This window comes from Atractosteus spatula, chromosome 14 (assembly GCF_055471065.1).
Source record: "Atractosteus spatula isolate fAtrSpa1 chromosome 14, fAtrSpa1.hap1, whole genome shotgun sequence".
NCBI classification, from domain to species: Eukaryota; Metazoa; Chordata; class Actinopteri; order Semionotiformes; family Lepisosteidae; genus Atractosteus; species Atractosteus spatula.
The window spans coordinates 17,857,952-17,873,856 of record NC_142719.1 but is presented as its reverse complement, the minus strand read 5'-3'; the positions used below and the strand labels follow the sequence as shown (position 1 = coordinate 17,873,856).

The window sequence follows — 15,905 nt, the reverse complement described above, 5'->3', positions numbered from 1 at the left end:
CTGTTATATTGCATTGCAGGCAACCGAAACCTTTCTGGTGAATGAAGAAACTCCAAGAGGGCAGGGGCTGCCTGAATGCTTTGTAATATCTGATTCATACAGGGTATGCACCAATCTTCTTCTTTTTATTCATTGTTGTTAGTGTCTGTGCTCTCTGAGAATTGTTCCACCCCTACACGCGGCCCTCTCAGCTGCAAGTTATTATGCTCGTTATCACACCGCTAACCCCCTGTGCAACTTCCCCAGTTTCTGCCCCACTGGAAAGAGCTACAAGAAAACCGCCCGTCAGCAGTGAAACCATCATTACAGAATTCAACAGCTTGAAGGTCTCATCATCATTGCCAGGGCTAAACAGTGTTAAATTCTTGAACGCTTCAAAAACCATAATGGTTTGGCATTTTGATTTGCAAGAATTAGATTTTAAAAAATGTCAAAGAATATTTAAACCAAAAATATGTTAGATATTGGGGCAGAGCTCTTGTATCGAACAGGGCTTTTCGAAGCTCGCAGATGCCATTTTTTGTAGGAAATCAGCATCGCTGTGTTTGGCATCTTGGGGGATAGGAATTGCACATAGCTGGGGTAATTCTGTCTGCGATACTGCGCATTGGGGAACAGGCAGTAAATCTGCTGTTTTGATTTTTTTTTTATTCATCCGATTTAAGCAACATTAAGTGCAAGCAGATGAAAAGCTTTCATACACAGAGGGACAGTTATGCAGGAGAGTCAATGAGTTTTGCCCATTATCTTTGTAACAGTAGGCTTCCCTACAGAGAAGATGAGAGCAGAGCGCTGGTTCCTGTCAGTGGTCCCAGTATACTGTCAGCGAACAGCAGCCAATCAAGCCTGTTTATTGCTGGATACAGCAGCTTCTATTGCTCTCCTTAATGTCACCCGCTTGAGCCTGGGGGGAGGGGTTTAATAGGCCCAGTTAATGAAATAACGAGCTTAATTAGGCCATTAAAATATTAATTGGAATGCAAACCAGAAAAACTTACAGAGCCCCGAGGATTGGAGTGGAAGGTGTATTTAAGGTCTAAGCTCTGTTTTTTGAACGAGGTGTGGAGCATTAAAGACTGAAAGATAAAGGAGTGCACTTGTGTATGAAAATCGGCTGAACAAATAAATCAGAATCGAAGTTTTTGCATGAAATAAATGGAGTAAAATAAACTTGGCAAAGCACAGATGCATGAGCTACAGGATGAAAATATGGAGCTGCCCTTTCATATTAAATTGAGCACGCCCCAGATAAAGTGGAACTGTCTGTCCTGTTTTCCTCTAGTATTTCTGTTCCCCCTTGGTTTCACAGCCCTTTTCCACTGAGTGACTGTGCCAGGCCCTGCTCGGAGATGAGCTTGTAGATGGTCATACTGCCGTCTTCATGTCTACTCTTTAGCGAGCTTGATGTGCTCTTGTTGGCTCATGTTAAAGGGCTAAAATTACTTTTTTTAAAACCTGCTGACCTCAATTGGGGAGAGGTGATCAATCTCAATAAATATGTTTTCCCTATTAAACAACTAGAGGATCAATTAGAACAGACCATTGAAGATGAGATCTCGTCTTCCTAAGCTTGGGGAAACATTTCAGCAGCAAAGGGATGAACTGAATAAGAGAGATAGTGATTTCAGTGTGTCAGTGTTTTATGTATCTGTTATTATGAGAAAAATAAATGGGGCCATGCTATTGTTGACTGGAAATTCAAGGTACTTCTTTACACAGAGAGTTGTGGGTGTCTTGAACTGACAATCTGTGGTCTTTGGATGGCGGGCCTGAGGAGGATTGATGACTTACTGAGCAACTAGACGATTGAGGAGGGCTGAACAGTCTCCTCTTGGCTGACTTGAGATGATTGAGGGCTGAGTCTTGTCATGTTGTGTTTGTGAAAGAGGTCGGTAGCTGGGGCTCAGTAGCCTAAAGCTGGTGAAGACATGCTGGTAAGGGGTGGTGACTTTCACTGCTGGGGAAAAGCCATACAATGTAGAAGCTCATGTCTGCACTCACTGAATCATTTTCAACAGCGGGAAGTGTTTAACTGATTTTTCTTTAGTTCATGTAAATGCCCTGCTGTTCGAATACTGTAGCCAGCCTTAATGTTTTTGGAAAGGTGGATCTGTCTGAACGCTGAGTGACAGATAAGGATGCGTTGCTGAAATTGTCTGACTAAATGCCTGGAGTATGTGTGGCTGTGAGATGGCTTCATCTGAGCAGGCCAGCAAATTTCTATATACTGTAAATCTATCATTTCCTTCCTTCCCTTTTTATTTGAATTCTAGTTTCTCAGTAAAGAGTCCAGGTAACTGCTTGTGTATTTCATTAATACAAATGCAAATAACAGAACTAGGCACATGCATATCTGTATAGAGTTGAAACGTCACAAGTGGCAGGAGCTACCTTTACAACTCTGGATTTGCTTCAGTTTCACCTATAGGATAGGGTGGAAGGTGGGTGGGGGGTAATGCAGTATAACTGTGACCCTCTTTCACTTTTTGGCTGGGAGCTGTCATTGGTACCCAAGCTATTGGGGAGCTCTGGATCTGATATAGATGCTTTATGCTAATGTACAGTCCAGGGCCCAAAACTCATAAATCTGTAGGACTCCGTGCCAGCACTAAGTTGGCTGTGATTCTGCAGTGACTTCACCACCCCTGGGCATGCTTCAAGAATGCCTTCGAAAAGTCTTGGAGAATGTGAGTGTGCGGCGGTGTTTTCACTACACTGTACACCAAGGTGAACTTTGTCTTTCTCTGTGTGCTTAGGTATAGTGTGTATTGCAGCCTGTCCAGATGAATTCAATTAGTCGGTCTTTCATACAGACAGACACTGTATGGTAGGTAGCCACAGCGACTGAAGAAACAGATCTGCTTATGGCCAGTGCTGAGCTTAAGACCTGAGTCTCTGAGTGAACGAGCTATCTGCTCTGTGTATCAAACATTCTGGGTGTTGATTTGCATGCGTGGGCCAGATGGGCTTTCCTGTCGAGTGCCCCCCACCCCCCCAGTCTTCTTCATCCCCCTGCCCTGGCCAGGCGGAGCTCGCCCAGGTCGAGAGCTTTCATTCTCGGTTCAGGAGACTTCACGTGCGCTGGGGGCGGGAGGCAGTGCCCCACCCCTCCTCGGGACACACAGTGGCAGGGGAGAGAGCTTCTGAATTCAAATTAATTCAATTAACAAAGGTGTGACGTTTGGCGCTAATTAGCCTCCAGGGTTATCTGTGTTACTGTGACAACTAGCTGGTGCCATTAAGGTCCGAATTGTTGGGTTGTTTTGTGGCTTGTTTCGTTTTGCTCATCCTAATTAAGGAGCTCCCGGGCTTCTGCGCTCTGGCTTGGATGACCTTCCTTTTTAAGCTGTGATCCGGAATCTTGTAGCCTGTCCAGCTACCTCTCTCAGTGACTTCTCTTCACTGCAGTGTCCATTGTAATTGCTTGGGAAATTTCACAGGCTGTGGCAGATATCTGTTAATAGCAGGTGTCCTTGTTCTCTTCTTTTTGCAGATCTGTGTAACTGTGGCAGCTAGCTCACCACCTCATTATTAACCCCATTATGTCATTAAAATAATGAAGAAATTGCATCACATTGTTATGGCATTCATAAATGATCTAGCTGTCATTTTATGTCTGACAATTGACTTTTTTGTATTAATTTTCTAAGGCGGTAACATACAGACGCGTGTGTTTTGCTAACCTAATTGTTGCACGGATTGTGCATTCTCGTATGCAGGCGATTTTTAATATTGTACAAATGCAAAAGGATTAGTTTCCTTGCCTGCGGACTGTTGATAGGAATTACCCATTGGCTAAATCAAGTACACAGAGTTTTTTTTTGCTTTTTGCTTTCTGCGTGCTCATGCTGTAATTGTATTTCCTTCTGCACAACAAAGCAAGAAATGATAAATTATGTGCGTTAGAAAAGCAGGATACAGACTGCTGTGAGGCAAATGGAACTTTTAGAGTAACAAATACTTGAAATGCAAACAACGGGAGACTCACAGAAGCTGAACAAGTATTCAGTTGACCTCATACAGAATTTGATAGCCAGAACCAGCCCGAACTGTGTCCCCACTATAGCTTGGTGACACTCAGTCTCGCCAAAGCCCATCGGAGATTAACTGAGCTAACATTCTGGTGTTTTTATGGTTGTGATAATTAGCATAAAAATATAATTTTGTTTAGTAATTGCACACGTCACCTACATGCACATTAGACTCAAGCTCCTGATGCACAGACATGTATTAATAAAGAATTAATCCATTCATTCTACAGGCACCTTTCATTCTATGGCAGACACAGGGCTCATGGGAGGACTATGTCCTGGACACCAGTCCTTTGCACAGTAAAGCATTGATCTGTCAGAAGGATCTGAGCGTTTTTAAGAAACACACGATTAATCACTGGTAAAGGCTAGCTACTAGCAGGATATAGGGAAATTGAAATGGCCACTCTGAAGTGCGAGCCATAAACAATCTGACACGGAAAAGACAGAGGGTAAAATTGAGAAAGAAAAGCAGGGTTTGGGGAGAAAGGTCCAGCTGTGTACCAGATGTGAACCCATCCAACAACTGGTCACGCCTCACTCGCCGCGCCCAGCAGAAGCAGAGCACCCTTGACAGGTGAATGAGAGGAGGGAGACACGACACCTTCTCTGTGCACTGCCCTCCGCCATTTTACAGGAATCGCAGGGCAAGATGGAAAAAAACAAACTTGACATTGTGTAAACCTGTGTCAGAATCTCACATGTGAACTCGAAGATCTGAAATCAGAGTCCCCAGCCTGGGTTATTACATGTGACGCGTGTTGTCGCAGTGTCACAAGGAATTAAACATCTTCTTAGCCGTGGTGCAGTGTAAACATTATTTGCGATTGATCCTGAATACGAGCACAATAAAAAAAAAACGAAATAATTTTAATGCAGACATTCAGTACATTTTGTACAGTTTTTATTCGTACCTTTTATTTAATAAGAGCAAGTAAAAAAGTGAAATTAGGACTTGTTTCCGATACAAGGCATTGGGTTCCTCACAGACAGCAGAGAGCGGTTCTTAATTTCTCCCCGTCTCATTCCGTGCAGAACCGCTCTGTGATCCATTGTTGAGTTGATCACGACACCAGACCCAGAGCTAAAGCAAACGGAGATAAGTCCCACAATGCTGGAGACTTTCGTTACAGTTCTGGAGTCAAATAACACGCGTTAAACGGAGGATCTTCCGGGAATGTTCAAGATAAAAAGCTACCCCAAAAATCGCTGATGTTTTTTGTCGACGTCCCGTGTTTAGTAAATACAGCCATTCGAAGCAGTTGTCGTTGGACAAGCACTTGTGTGATCATTGAATGAAATGGAAACTGTGAAGGTGATTTTAACGAGCAATGGACACGGTGTCATTTATAATGTAAATATACTTTAACCGCAATTCCGATGTCTGCGTGACGTGTAGTATGATATTGTATAAATCTATTTGTCAATCGATCTATACTGCTGGGCGCATTTCCGCGAACGGACAGGGTGTTCACTCCGACGAGCAAAAAAAACTCCAAAACAACCGAGACAAACGGACCAGGGAAAGATTAAACGCGGACTATTTAATTTCGGTCTGAATTGTCCCGCTGTCTCAAAAACAATTCTTATCTTTCCTATCTTACATCGTAAAGATTTTGGACAATCCTTTGTCGAACTTGAATATTTGATTTAAAGAAACCTGAACTGGCCGCGCCGACGTGTCGATTGGACATATCGCTACTTGCGGCGAGACAGGCCTAGCCCCGGTTCACCAGAGCGCGGTCGGAGACCGCAGCAGAGTCTCTGATTGATTCCTCCGAGGAGATCAACGCTCCGGGGCGGCCGACGTGCTGAGAGTGCAGCACGCCCGAAGCCCCTGTGACTCGGGACCGTCCCCGCCCTGGACGTGCCCGCGGCCGACTGAGACGGGAACCCCAGTCTCGGAACCGAACCAGGCCTGCTGTCAGTTTGTGCCACCGACAGCACCGCGCTGGATGTGAGACGCCTAGCCACTGGATTTTAAGTTGTCTCGATTCCTCGAGTTTGCTCAAGGTCCTTATTTCGCGCTGTTTGCAGCAGCGTCTGTTGCCTAACTCGGGTCATCATCTTATCCCCACCATAATGCGCACACAGCCTGCATAGTTCCAGCTACTGAACTAGCTAGTGATGAGAGCAAGGAAAGACCCGCAACTTCAAATGGAGCCTGAAAGTGAAGAACTAATATTGGCGCAAATAATTCCCCACAAATTCCAAGAATATTTCAGAACTATTGTTGAACCGCAGTAGGAATTTATAGATTGTCTTTGTGCACAGAGGTATTTCAGTCCTTTGTTAGCGGCTGAGAAGTTCTGTGGGAGCGACACGGACCTGCCCTGAAGACAGGGGCTGGACGAGCTCGGCCCGCGGTACTTTCGCCGAGACAAGCGCCCCAGCCGCCTGCCACAATCCAGCCCTTACTGTTCTTCCCCGGAATGGCAGGTCTTGATCTTCAAATTTAATTTTAAAAAAAGGAACTCTCGCCGCAGAAATCTGCAGAAGGGTTGGCCTTCGGCTCGGTGGAGCTGGGAAAAGAGGGAGGGGGAGAGAGAGCAGAGAGAGAGAAGTTTTTTCCAAACTTTGTGCAGCTTTCATTTTCTGCCTTCAAGGCGGAGTTACGTTTTCAGCATGGAGTAAAGGGGACGGCGAGAGACAGCGATGCAGCACCACAGCAAACTTCCATCCAAGTTCAATAAGCTCTCCAGTTTTTACTGCTAAAAACATGTATTCCCCTTACTGCCTGACACAGGTAATAACTGCGATTGTTTCTTTGTACCGCTTTACCGTCGCTTCCGAACGGCGCAGCGTGCTCTGCTCCTGTCGCTATTTTAAAACCCTTCTCAGCTTCTTCTCCTGAGCTCTTTCTGATACTAAGTTTTTTTATGGCATCTTTCCAACAGGCTTTCTTATGCGTTCCATTACACATGCTTTGTAGAGAAAATGGCGCTTCTCCCAAATCTATTTAATATAAAAAAGAGGAGGAGGAGGGGGGGGGGGGAGCAGACTGGAAAATGGATTTAGTGTGACTTTGGGGGTCTTATTTTCCGAACAGTCTGCAGCGGAGAGGTTGCAGGATGAAGAGCAGAAACCCGGGGGGTAAAGTGAGGATGAAGGGCGCTGTGTGTGTGGAGGCGAGATCCGGGAGCCGGGCTGCCGAGCGCGTGCAGTGCGGGGCTCGTGCACCGGCGGTCCACCTCGGGGCGCCTGCAGTTTCCCCCGGAGCGCCGACGTGCTCGGACTGCGGCGCGTGCTGCCGCTGAGGCCGGCTGTTAGCTGGGCAGACTCTGGAAGTTTTAGCGCTGTTAGGTTCACTGCATTGCTCTGTGGCAGACGTGGAAATTGAAATAAAAAAACGAATAAAGTTTCACGGGGAGGGGGGTGGGGTGGGGGGTTTGTATTATTGATATTTTTCGACGCAAGTTAAAGACAGACATTCCTCATCTGTTTAAAAAAAGCAACTTTCCTTGATAAATAGCAAGGACTTGTTCATTATGATTTGTATTTTTTTAAATTAAACGTGAATGTTATCAAAGGTCTACTTCTTTTATTCAGCTGCTTTTGTAAGAAGGATCTGGAAGGCGGTACTGTACATGTCGCGGTCAGTCCCGCAGTTTCAAGCGGCGATATCGGCCTTCCATCTAGGAACTGAGCGCGATAGCTGCTGTTCACCGTGGGGCAGCTCAGGCCGATGGCTTGGGATTTAAAACTCTGCCTTTCGAAACCATGTGTTGTGTTTTGGACGTCTTCCTCTTCGGTGGCTCGGAGGTTTCTTGTGTCCATCCTCATCATCGCGCTACACGTTCGGGGCCACGAACAATAACGAGAAAAATGTGACGATGGCAGTGAATGAGCTTAATGACACGCGTGCAGACCCGAAAATGAAAATGGGCTGTTTCTTTCTTTCTGTATTTCTGTATCTGAATCTGGGGAGGGTGTTTCCTGGGGACCACGATATTAAACAGGAGACTCCACACAGTAGTTTAAGGAGGTGGTCAGTCTTCACCTTTTCCTCGAGTTACGACCGCAAACGTCGAGCTTTTAGCTCGAAGCCGAGACCACGGGATTGTTGCTGTCTGTCAGGTCTCGTGATTGATATGTCTTTAATGTCAGAACGAGCGGAAATGCTTGTCCCGAGCGGAGGTAATGATTGGTAATGAGTTATGACAACAGCTGGCGGGCCAATGGAAGGTGCATTTTTTAACGCCCGAATAATTAGTTCAGGCTAAAGTGCATAATGTCCTTTTAAAACTGGCAGGAGCCAGAGCTTTGACTTCAAGTGTATTAATAATTCGATGGAATTGTTATTAAGGTTTCCAACAGAGCCTTAAGGTAAATGCAAATATAAAAGGAGCCTTTGTAGATTTGCATACATAAATATTTTTGGGGAAGAGATAGTGCGGGACATTTCGCCTTTTCACTCTTCTCTTTCCCCGACACCTTTTTAAACGAAGAAGCTGCGAGTTAACTTTGGCCTTTTCAAGAAGAGTTGAGAAGCTTCTCTGATCTGCTTTGTTTTATGGATGTGTACATTTGTGGTTGTATTTGCACATGCGGCTCAATAATAGTTTATATATATATTCCTTTCTTCAAAACACAGTTTTGGATTGATTAACCCTGCGAACCACCTTTTCATCGGCCTCAGGCTTGTCCTTAATCCGATACTTTTCTTTTATCTGTTTTTTTTTTTGTAGTTTCTGGCCTGGTAACAAATGTTCCCGGATTGTATATAAAGGGAAATCTATTAGCCCCATTGCAAAACCAGTTGATAAAAGTTTGAACAAACAAGCGCCGTTCTGCATAGTGCTATTGAAATAAACCATGAAGATGAGGTTTTCGCAAATACATCTCCATCGCGTTAAATTTCTTGTGCAAAGTAGCCTTGGAAGATGAGTAACACTTATTTTTTTAATTTTACAACCGTGCTCTAGCGCTTTGCTCTTATTTTGCTTTGCTTCCTGTAGGATTTGCTCTGTGTTAGATGACTGTTTAGGCCTCTAAGAAAAAACACCTGTGTTTTCACAGATCTACTGCAAGTTAGCATTAAATGATTATTAATTTATCTTTCACTATTGGCTGTTTAGTATATTAATCAAAACCTTATTTTGCACCCAGGCAGACGGGATCCTTGAGCATGCAAAGCGTAACAAGTAATTTTGCAGATGGGTTTTAAAACTAAACATATGCTGTTAAGTAAATGGCAGTTTTTAAGCGGAGAACATTATAGGGTGTCTAACTAAAAGACCGCGGCACTGCAGTATCTCCGAGGATCGTTTTGTGGCCTATAAGTGCTTTGGTTTAGAAAGACAAGGTATAATTTTGGAAGTGTTAAGCTCCTTTCCTAAATTAACGGTTACTAATTTAACTTGTTTGTCAGTTTGTTTAGTAGCAAACTGCAGAAGGGAGCAGTACTGGAGACCCACACGTCCCGACACGTCCCCGCGGGACGTCAAACCCAGATTCTGCCAGTACCCGAAAGACCAAATTCGGGCAAACTGCAGGAGAGCCATTTGAAACCGTTTGAGTTTTTATTCAGTTTTATTATCGTCGCTTTCAGGTGGTAAAAAACATATACAAACATTTACCGGGTTTTTTTCCCCCGGAATTAATCAACGTATGTTACAATTATGTTTTATAATTGTTCCAGACAAATCAGAACGTGAAAGAATAACGCAGCTGACGTCGGGCGTTTTCGTTTTCCATTAATTAAAATTAATTTGCAAAAGAAACCACTCAATATACAGAGCACACGTGTACTTACATAAAGTGTGTGTGTGTACTGTATCCTATTCAGTCCAATTTTGTTATGATATCATAAATGTGTTCTCGCATATTGTGCAAGAGCTATGGAATGCACCTTTTTCCCCAGTCTTAACAGCCTGTAGCTGGTTTCTACCCTGCAGCAAACGTAGGAGAAAACTTTGCATCTTGCAGTAACAGCAGCACAGCCTGTTCATGATTCCGTATCTGGCGCGTGTGTGTATGTACAGCATACATTATTTTCTGGTCTGAATCTATAGAATGCATGTCGAGTGAGGCACACCCCGCCGCTGTGGTGTACATGTGGCCGAGGGTTGTCTCGGTGGCGATGGGGAAATGTGGGGAGCGCGGTTTTAATTAGCTTCCACCTTCTGGTGTCTCTACAGAATTTCATCACCAGCTCTCCCCCGCCTCGTTTTTTTTCTATAGGAATCCGAAGTCTGGAGATTCTCTCCCCCCCTTCTTTAATACATATTTATCTTTCATTTAATTGTGGTTAATAATTAAAAACAGAAACCGGGAGTTGGTACAGATGTAAACAATCGACGATGAATTATTAACAGCGGTAAAAAGCTTTGCTGGAGAGCGCGACGGCGGCTGCTCAGGGCAGGCGGGCAAGGGCGAAACTCAAACCTGTGAGGGGTGTGTGTGTGTGGAGACTTTTTCCAGTTTTTTTTGGGGGGGGGGGGTGAAAGAGACGCTTCCACGCGATACTAACGAGGCGCGCGTGACGATGAAAATGTCATCTTGTACAGCGGCTCGGCTGAGCTCGCGAGCGCTGCGGTTCGAAGCCGCCGCGTGAAAGGAAGGGGCAGCGCGGGGAGGCCAGCAGAGGCACGTTCCTTTCCAGGCTCGCGGGCTGTGGGGCCGCGCGCTGCTGACAGGGTCGGCGCCACTTTAGCCTCATTATTAAAGGCCGTCAGAGAGATCACTTAGTTTCCCCGACAGTTGCCACGCGTTCTGTTTAAAGCGACCACCCACCTGTAAGTCTTAACGTTAAAAAAACAGAGTTTTACCCCGTACTATTTTATAAAGAACGTCTGGCGCAGTCTTTTTCTTAAAAAATAACATTGTCGCTTTTTAATTGGCAAACCCACCCAGTACCCATTAAAAAACCTAACACTGTCTGCATGTGCCAGCGTCATCATTTCGGCTCGAGTTGATCATCATTGTTAGCGGCGCTGCTACTGCGGTTAAAAAGTGGTAGAGGAGGATTCTAGCAAAATGAAAGATCTCTGCGATCTTTTGCCTTAGCTCCAAATCAGCCTTCCAGGCTGTGAACACTAAACAAAACGGAGTTTAAGGGCTGCGAGGGCTGGTGGCGCCGGAAGCAGCGTGTTGCTTCGCCAGTCGCCCGTGATGGTGCAGCCGAGATGCCACGTTAAGACGTGGCCGGTCTGAGAGCGAGCGGTCAGGGCGTTTGACACGACAGCGGCGAGCAGATTCGCCGACCAGCTGGCTTCGAGCCCCGGGGGGTAGCGCAGGGCTAGTTCGAGAAATGCGTTGTTTTAAAAAAAGATCGTGTAACTCCTCGATTTGCAGGAATTATGCGAGTGCAGATTTTTTAAGATACATTTTAGTTGGGGTCGACTTTTCGTCTCGACGGTTAAGATAAAATCTGATGTGAAGCGTACCGTCTGTTGGCGAACTGTAGGACTTACTGTGAACACGTGGGTAGACTGTGTAAGGGTGCACCCGAGTGAGGGTTTTCTGAAGTGTGCAGCTCGGGACCGAAGTCACATTTCACCCTTCATGGTCTCTTTTCTCTTTCGGCTCATGTTTACTAAAGTTTAAAATTTGCCTCGCCCCCAGAAACTGCGAGCCAGGCGTAATCCGAGCCCGAAGCTTCAATTATTTCCCCCCGTTTTGTCTTTTGTTCGAAGGTATTTTTTAGCTGCTTTTTATTTTGCGCACGTGCGCCCAGGGCGCGCGAATTCGGGCCGGTGCTGTATACCTGGGCGATGACGTCATCGCCGTGCGGCAGCCCGGAGACAGAGGACCGGCATCAGGCGGCTGAGACACAGTGACCGGATCCGGGCTCGTCACTGCGCCTGGACCCGCGGCGTGTTGGCCGGGGTCAGCATCCGCATACAGCTGCTAATCCGCTTGCACCGGCTGAAACCTAACTCTGCATTCAGCCTGAGTGCGCTCCTCCATGTTCTCTGTTATTTCCGTCTTTGACATTTAAGGTTAAATCTGCCCACCACACTTTCGAACTGCCAGAAGCGCTGAAGTCCAGTTTAATGCCGGTTTATTTACTTCAGTAGTTCGCATTTTTGTAAAGAAGAAACGATACACGTGACGCGTAGCGGGGAAGCGGTTGTCATATGAACACAATACTTTCCACAGCTTTATTTTGCTGAAATAGTAACACAACTATTAGCACATCTGAGCAAACTCGACCGAAGAGGAACAGTATACAGTCTTAAGTATTGGAGTGTTTTCGTGTTCATGATAATCACCATACATATTTTTCACATTTTTAATAATATACGTGTTGCTCTTGGCCAGGTTGTTGGGAGAATTGAAAGTATTAATGGTCTGGCTTTTTTTCTTAAAAAGCTGGTAGTTTTTAATATTTAAAAAGCCTGAAGTAGCGATCAGGGCCCTGGACCTGTAATTCTGTGTGGCACTCTGCTGTACCCTTGAGCGAAGTATTTCCCTCGCATCGCGCCGGTATAATGCCCTGCTGTGTGAGCGGGGTCTTCCCAGGTCATCACTGCAAATGAGGATTTGTTTTCAATTTACCCTTCCAGTGAGATTAAAAAAAAAGGGTTTGTTGTAAAAGTGCCACTTGTTTTCGGATGAACGCGAAGAAAGCCGCGTCTTTAAATCACAAAAGCGCCGGGGCAGTTCCCGCCGCTCAGCCCCGGCACCTGCACTCCCTCCAGGGCTCGCGCAGCGACCGAGCGCGCCTTTTCCCAACACCTGGCTCGCTCCTAACCGCGCGACCCCCGACCCCCGACCCGCGAACTCCGGGATGAGCCCAGGAGCCGAGGTGCCCAGACCGGCGCTAGGCCTGTGCCGGTCCGCCTGAAGTACGTGTGGGAAAGCGGTCGAGTCGCAGCCCAAGCTCTAGGCTGTGTCAGTCGTGCGTCTTTATTTTTGGCTCTTTTCCGGGTGACCATCAAAAGAGCTGTAGAAGCGTCACTGCTTGTCCCAACATCTGCCGATGACATGTCACATCTGCGCTGATAATCCCTTTGTCAAGCCCGTTGGACAAAACTACAGAAAGCTTTAACGTTAAGATTTCAGTAATTGTTAGGTTGATTTTGAACCGCAGGGGGAAAAAAAACGTCTGTAAACCAGGGCAATTTCTCTTTAAAGCACTCTCGCAAATATTACAAATAATGTACACAAAATATAATGTGGGCCACTGAGCTAGACAATTTATTAATCTCGCATACAAATGATACATAAAATACAAAGTCCCAAATAAATATTTTGGCACCCACACTTGTAAAAAAACGGAACAACTATTTTGAATGAATGTAACAAAATAATTGTGGTCTTCGGGTTTTCTTACTCTCAGCCCCGGAATAGTAAGCGAGAATGGTTGTCACAAGGATGAACTTTTTGTAGACCTACAGTCTGAGTGAACAGAGAGGGGTTTAATTAGGGAGAGAATACGGACAGTTCCACCTCCTGGATCCCCGCTCCAAACGGGCTGTAAGTGTAGCCGAGGGCGACGCTCGGCTGAGCCTCCCGAGCTGTTTAGCGAGTGCTGAAAAGACCATTGTTCGGCAGGCAGAGCTCCGGGCTATAGGATATAGGATACACTATATGAAGATCACGTGTAGTTTTGCGCCTCTACAAAACAACTGTCCTCCACAATAAAAATAAAACCCTTCTATACAACCGTGCGGTACCAATTATTCCAGATACCCGCAAATGCTTCGCGTTAGCCCTTCAAAAGGGGGAACATGGAAATACTCTCACAATAAATCTCCATGTGATCCGTAAGCTTTGCAGCCCGGACATTTGTTTGTCTGTGTGTGTGCTGATGGGGAGGATTGAGGATGAATATTCGTGCCCCTGTAGAAGACTCAGGGAAGAATACCGACGGGCTGCAGAACAGTTCAGTCCTAAAGAGTTAATGTGAGCGCGAACGCCGTACATATGGAACCACTTATATGGTGACGTCAGCATTGCTTTCATGAAAGCGTCCATACGTACAGAGTTTCCACATACTGTACCTACTTTTGCGCCAGGTCTGCTCTTTCCCAGAAACTGGGGACCACTCTGCGCGTGTATACTTTTTTTTTGGGGGGGGTTAGGCGCGTCTTCTGTCTTCTCGGTGAGTAAAATGTAAGTACAGCTTACACAGTTCACCGCGCTGTGCTGGAAGGGGGACTGAGAGTGCAGACCCACAGAGGTCCTTTTACAAAAGAGCACAAGAGAACGAAGACGTCGCCGCCGTTCAGTTTCCACTAAGGGAAGCCAAGATCTTTCCCGTTGCTCTGGAGTTCAGTTGGAAATTGACGCGGTTGCGGTCCATCACGTACCCCAGCCCGCAAAGCCTTGACTGTGGTGTTTTGTAAAGACGGTGGCATGGACAATGTTAAATAAAAATATGAAAGTAAGTTTTTAGCGGACTGCCATGCAGTTTAAAGGCTATAACCGAGTGCTTCGCTGCTCTTGACTGTGCCTGAACTGCGTTGCTGTCCGGGAGGAGGGTTTGATAGCAGGTAGTTTCTCAGCACTCGCTATAGTATCTACAGTATATATATATATTTATTTATAGCTCCTCACATATAAATTAGGTATGAAAGCACCCAGAAACTGCAGATGATGTCTTATCCAGCTCCTACATCAGTAACAACACACACACACATACATTCGGCTCCTACACCAGTAACACCACACACACACACATGGCCTCGTCCAGCTCCTACACCAGTAACACCACACACACACGGACTCTTCCAGCTCCTACACCAGTAACACCACGCACACACACACACACACACACACACACACACACACACGGCCTCATCCAGCTCCTGCACCAGTAACACCTGCACTAGTGTGTCCAGCCAGTCGTGTCCAGGCCTCCTAGGCTCATGGACATTAGGAGCTTCTGAGTGGATCTGAATTAACAGCTGGAGACTCTCAGTGGTGAGGCTGTGAAAATGGAGCTCTCCTGTCCTCATGGCTCTCCTGTCTTTGGTGTTGGTTTTCACAGGTTTGTAATGCTGACCCAGGGCTGAGGTTGTGAAAGTGATAGGGTGGTGTACCTTTCGTCATGCTAGAGCATGAACACTGTTCTCTTACTTATTCATGCCTCTCCCTGTCAGCTGCCAGGGCCATCAGTCATTGATTTGTTCCTTAAAAATAGAGATCTCCTAAAATTTCATTTCCTCATACTGGAAAAGGACTGGGAAGACCACGGAGTCCTGAGTCCTTCCACCAATTAGGGTTCACTAGTCTGTTCAAAACTCACGGCTGGATTTCACCAACTGAAGGCAGGTGGTTTAAAGTCCGAAACCTCAAGATGTCAACTGAGCTGCTTCGGTGAAACTAATCTAAAGAATAATTGAAAAAATCAGCCCATTTAATAAATAAAATACAGTATCCCCTAACAATAAGTGGCAATTACAGTCATTTCAAAATTAATGCATTCCAAGACCAAGCCTGACTATGGCTTACGTTATATAATTAGGCACTACATGGATTGACAGAAAGTGGTTTAATTTTGATGGGTGCTGACAAGCAAAGTATAGTTCGAAAGTGAAAGAAAGAAACAAGGTTTTGATAATCATTAAAATTAGTACGTGCAGGAGTTTGTTTTTACTAAACTGAAATTTGGGCATTCCTTTAGAATCATATGTCTAGGCACCTAGGCCCAGCTAAACACCCACATCTGCAGGGTTTCCTTAAAACAGAAAAAAGTGGAGCATTTTCTCAGTTCATGCAGTTCACTCATAGTTTGTATAGTGCCTTCTCAGGGAGAACAAGTGTTTTGCATATCCAGGTTCCGGTAGCCAGTTAACACAATTAACCTGGTGTCCATTCTGCGTCTGCTGCATTGCTGGAGAGAAGAGTGCCATTGTCATGAACTGTCTTCCATTTCCGGTTAGAGTATTGCTTTTTTGCAGCTGTCCACGAGACAAACGTTTT

General features: G+C 45.6%; 1 protein-coding gene across 35 annotated transcripts in view; it reads left to right on the top strand.

Moving 5' to 3' along the window:
* The window catches only part of nfixb (nuclear factor I/Xb), a 174,969-nt gene that overhangs the window by 10,816 nt on the left and 148,248 nt on the right, over positions 1 to 15,905 (top strand). For 23 of the 35 annotated variants that reach the window (XM_088931962.1, XM_088931944.1, XM_088931952.1 and 20 more), the window contains exon 2: positions 20 to 103. The exons of 2 other annotated variants lie outside the window; for them this stretch is intronic. In XM_088931962.1, the coding sequence (XP_088788088.1) occupies positions 20 to 103 (84 nt within the window). Of the gene's footprint in view, positions 1 to 19; positions 104 to 5,730; positions 6,778 to 15,905 lie in introns of those variants that run through there. 10 more of the 35 variants (XM_088931955.1, XM_088931964.1, XM_088931941.1 and 7 more) reach the window with 1 other exon arrangement.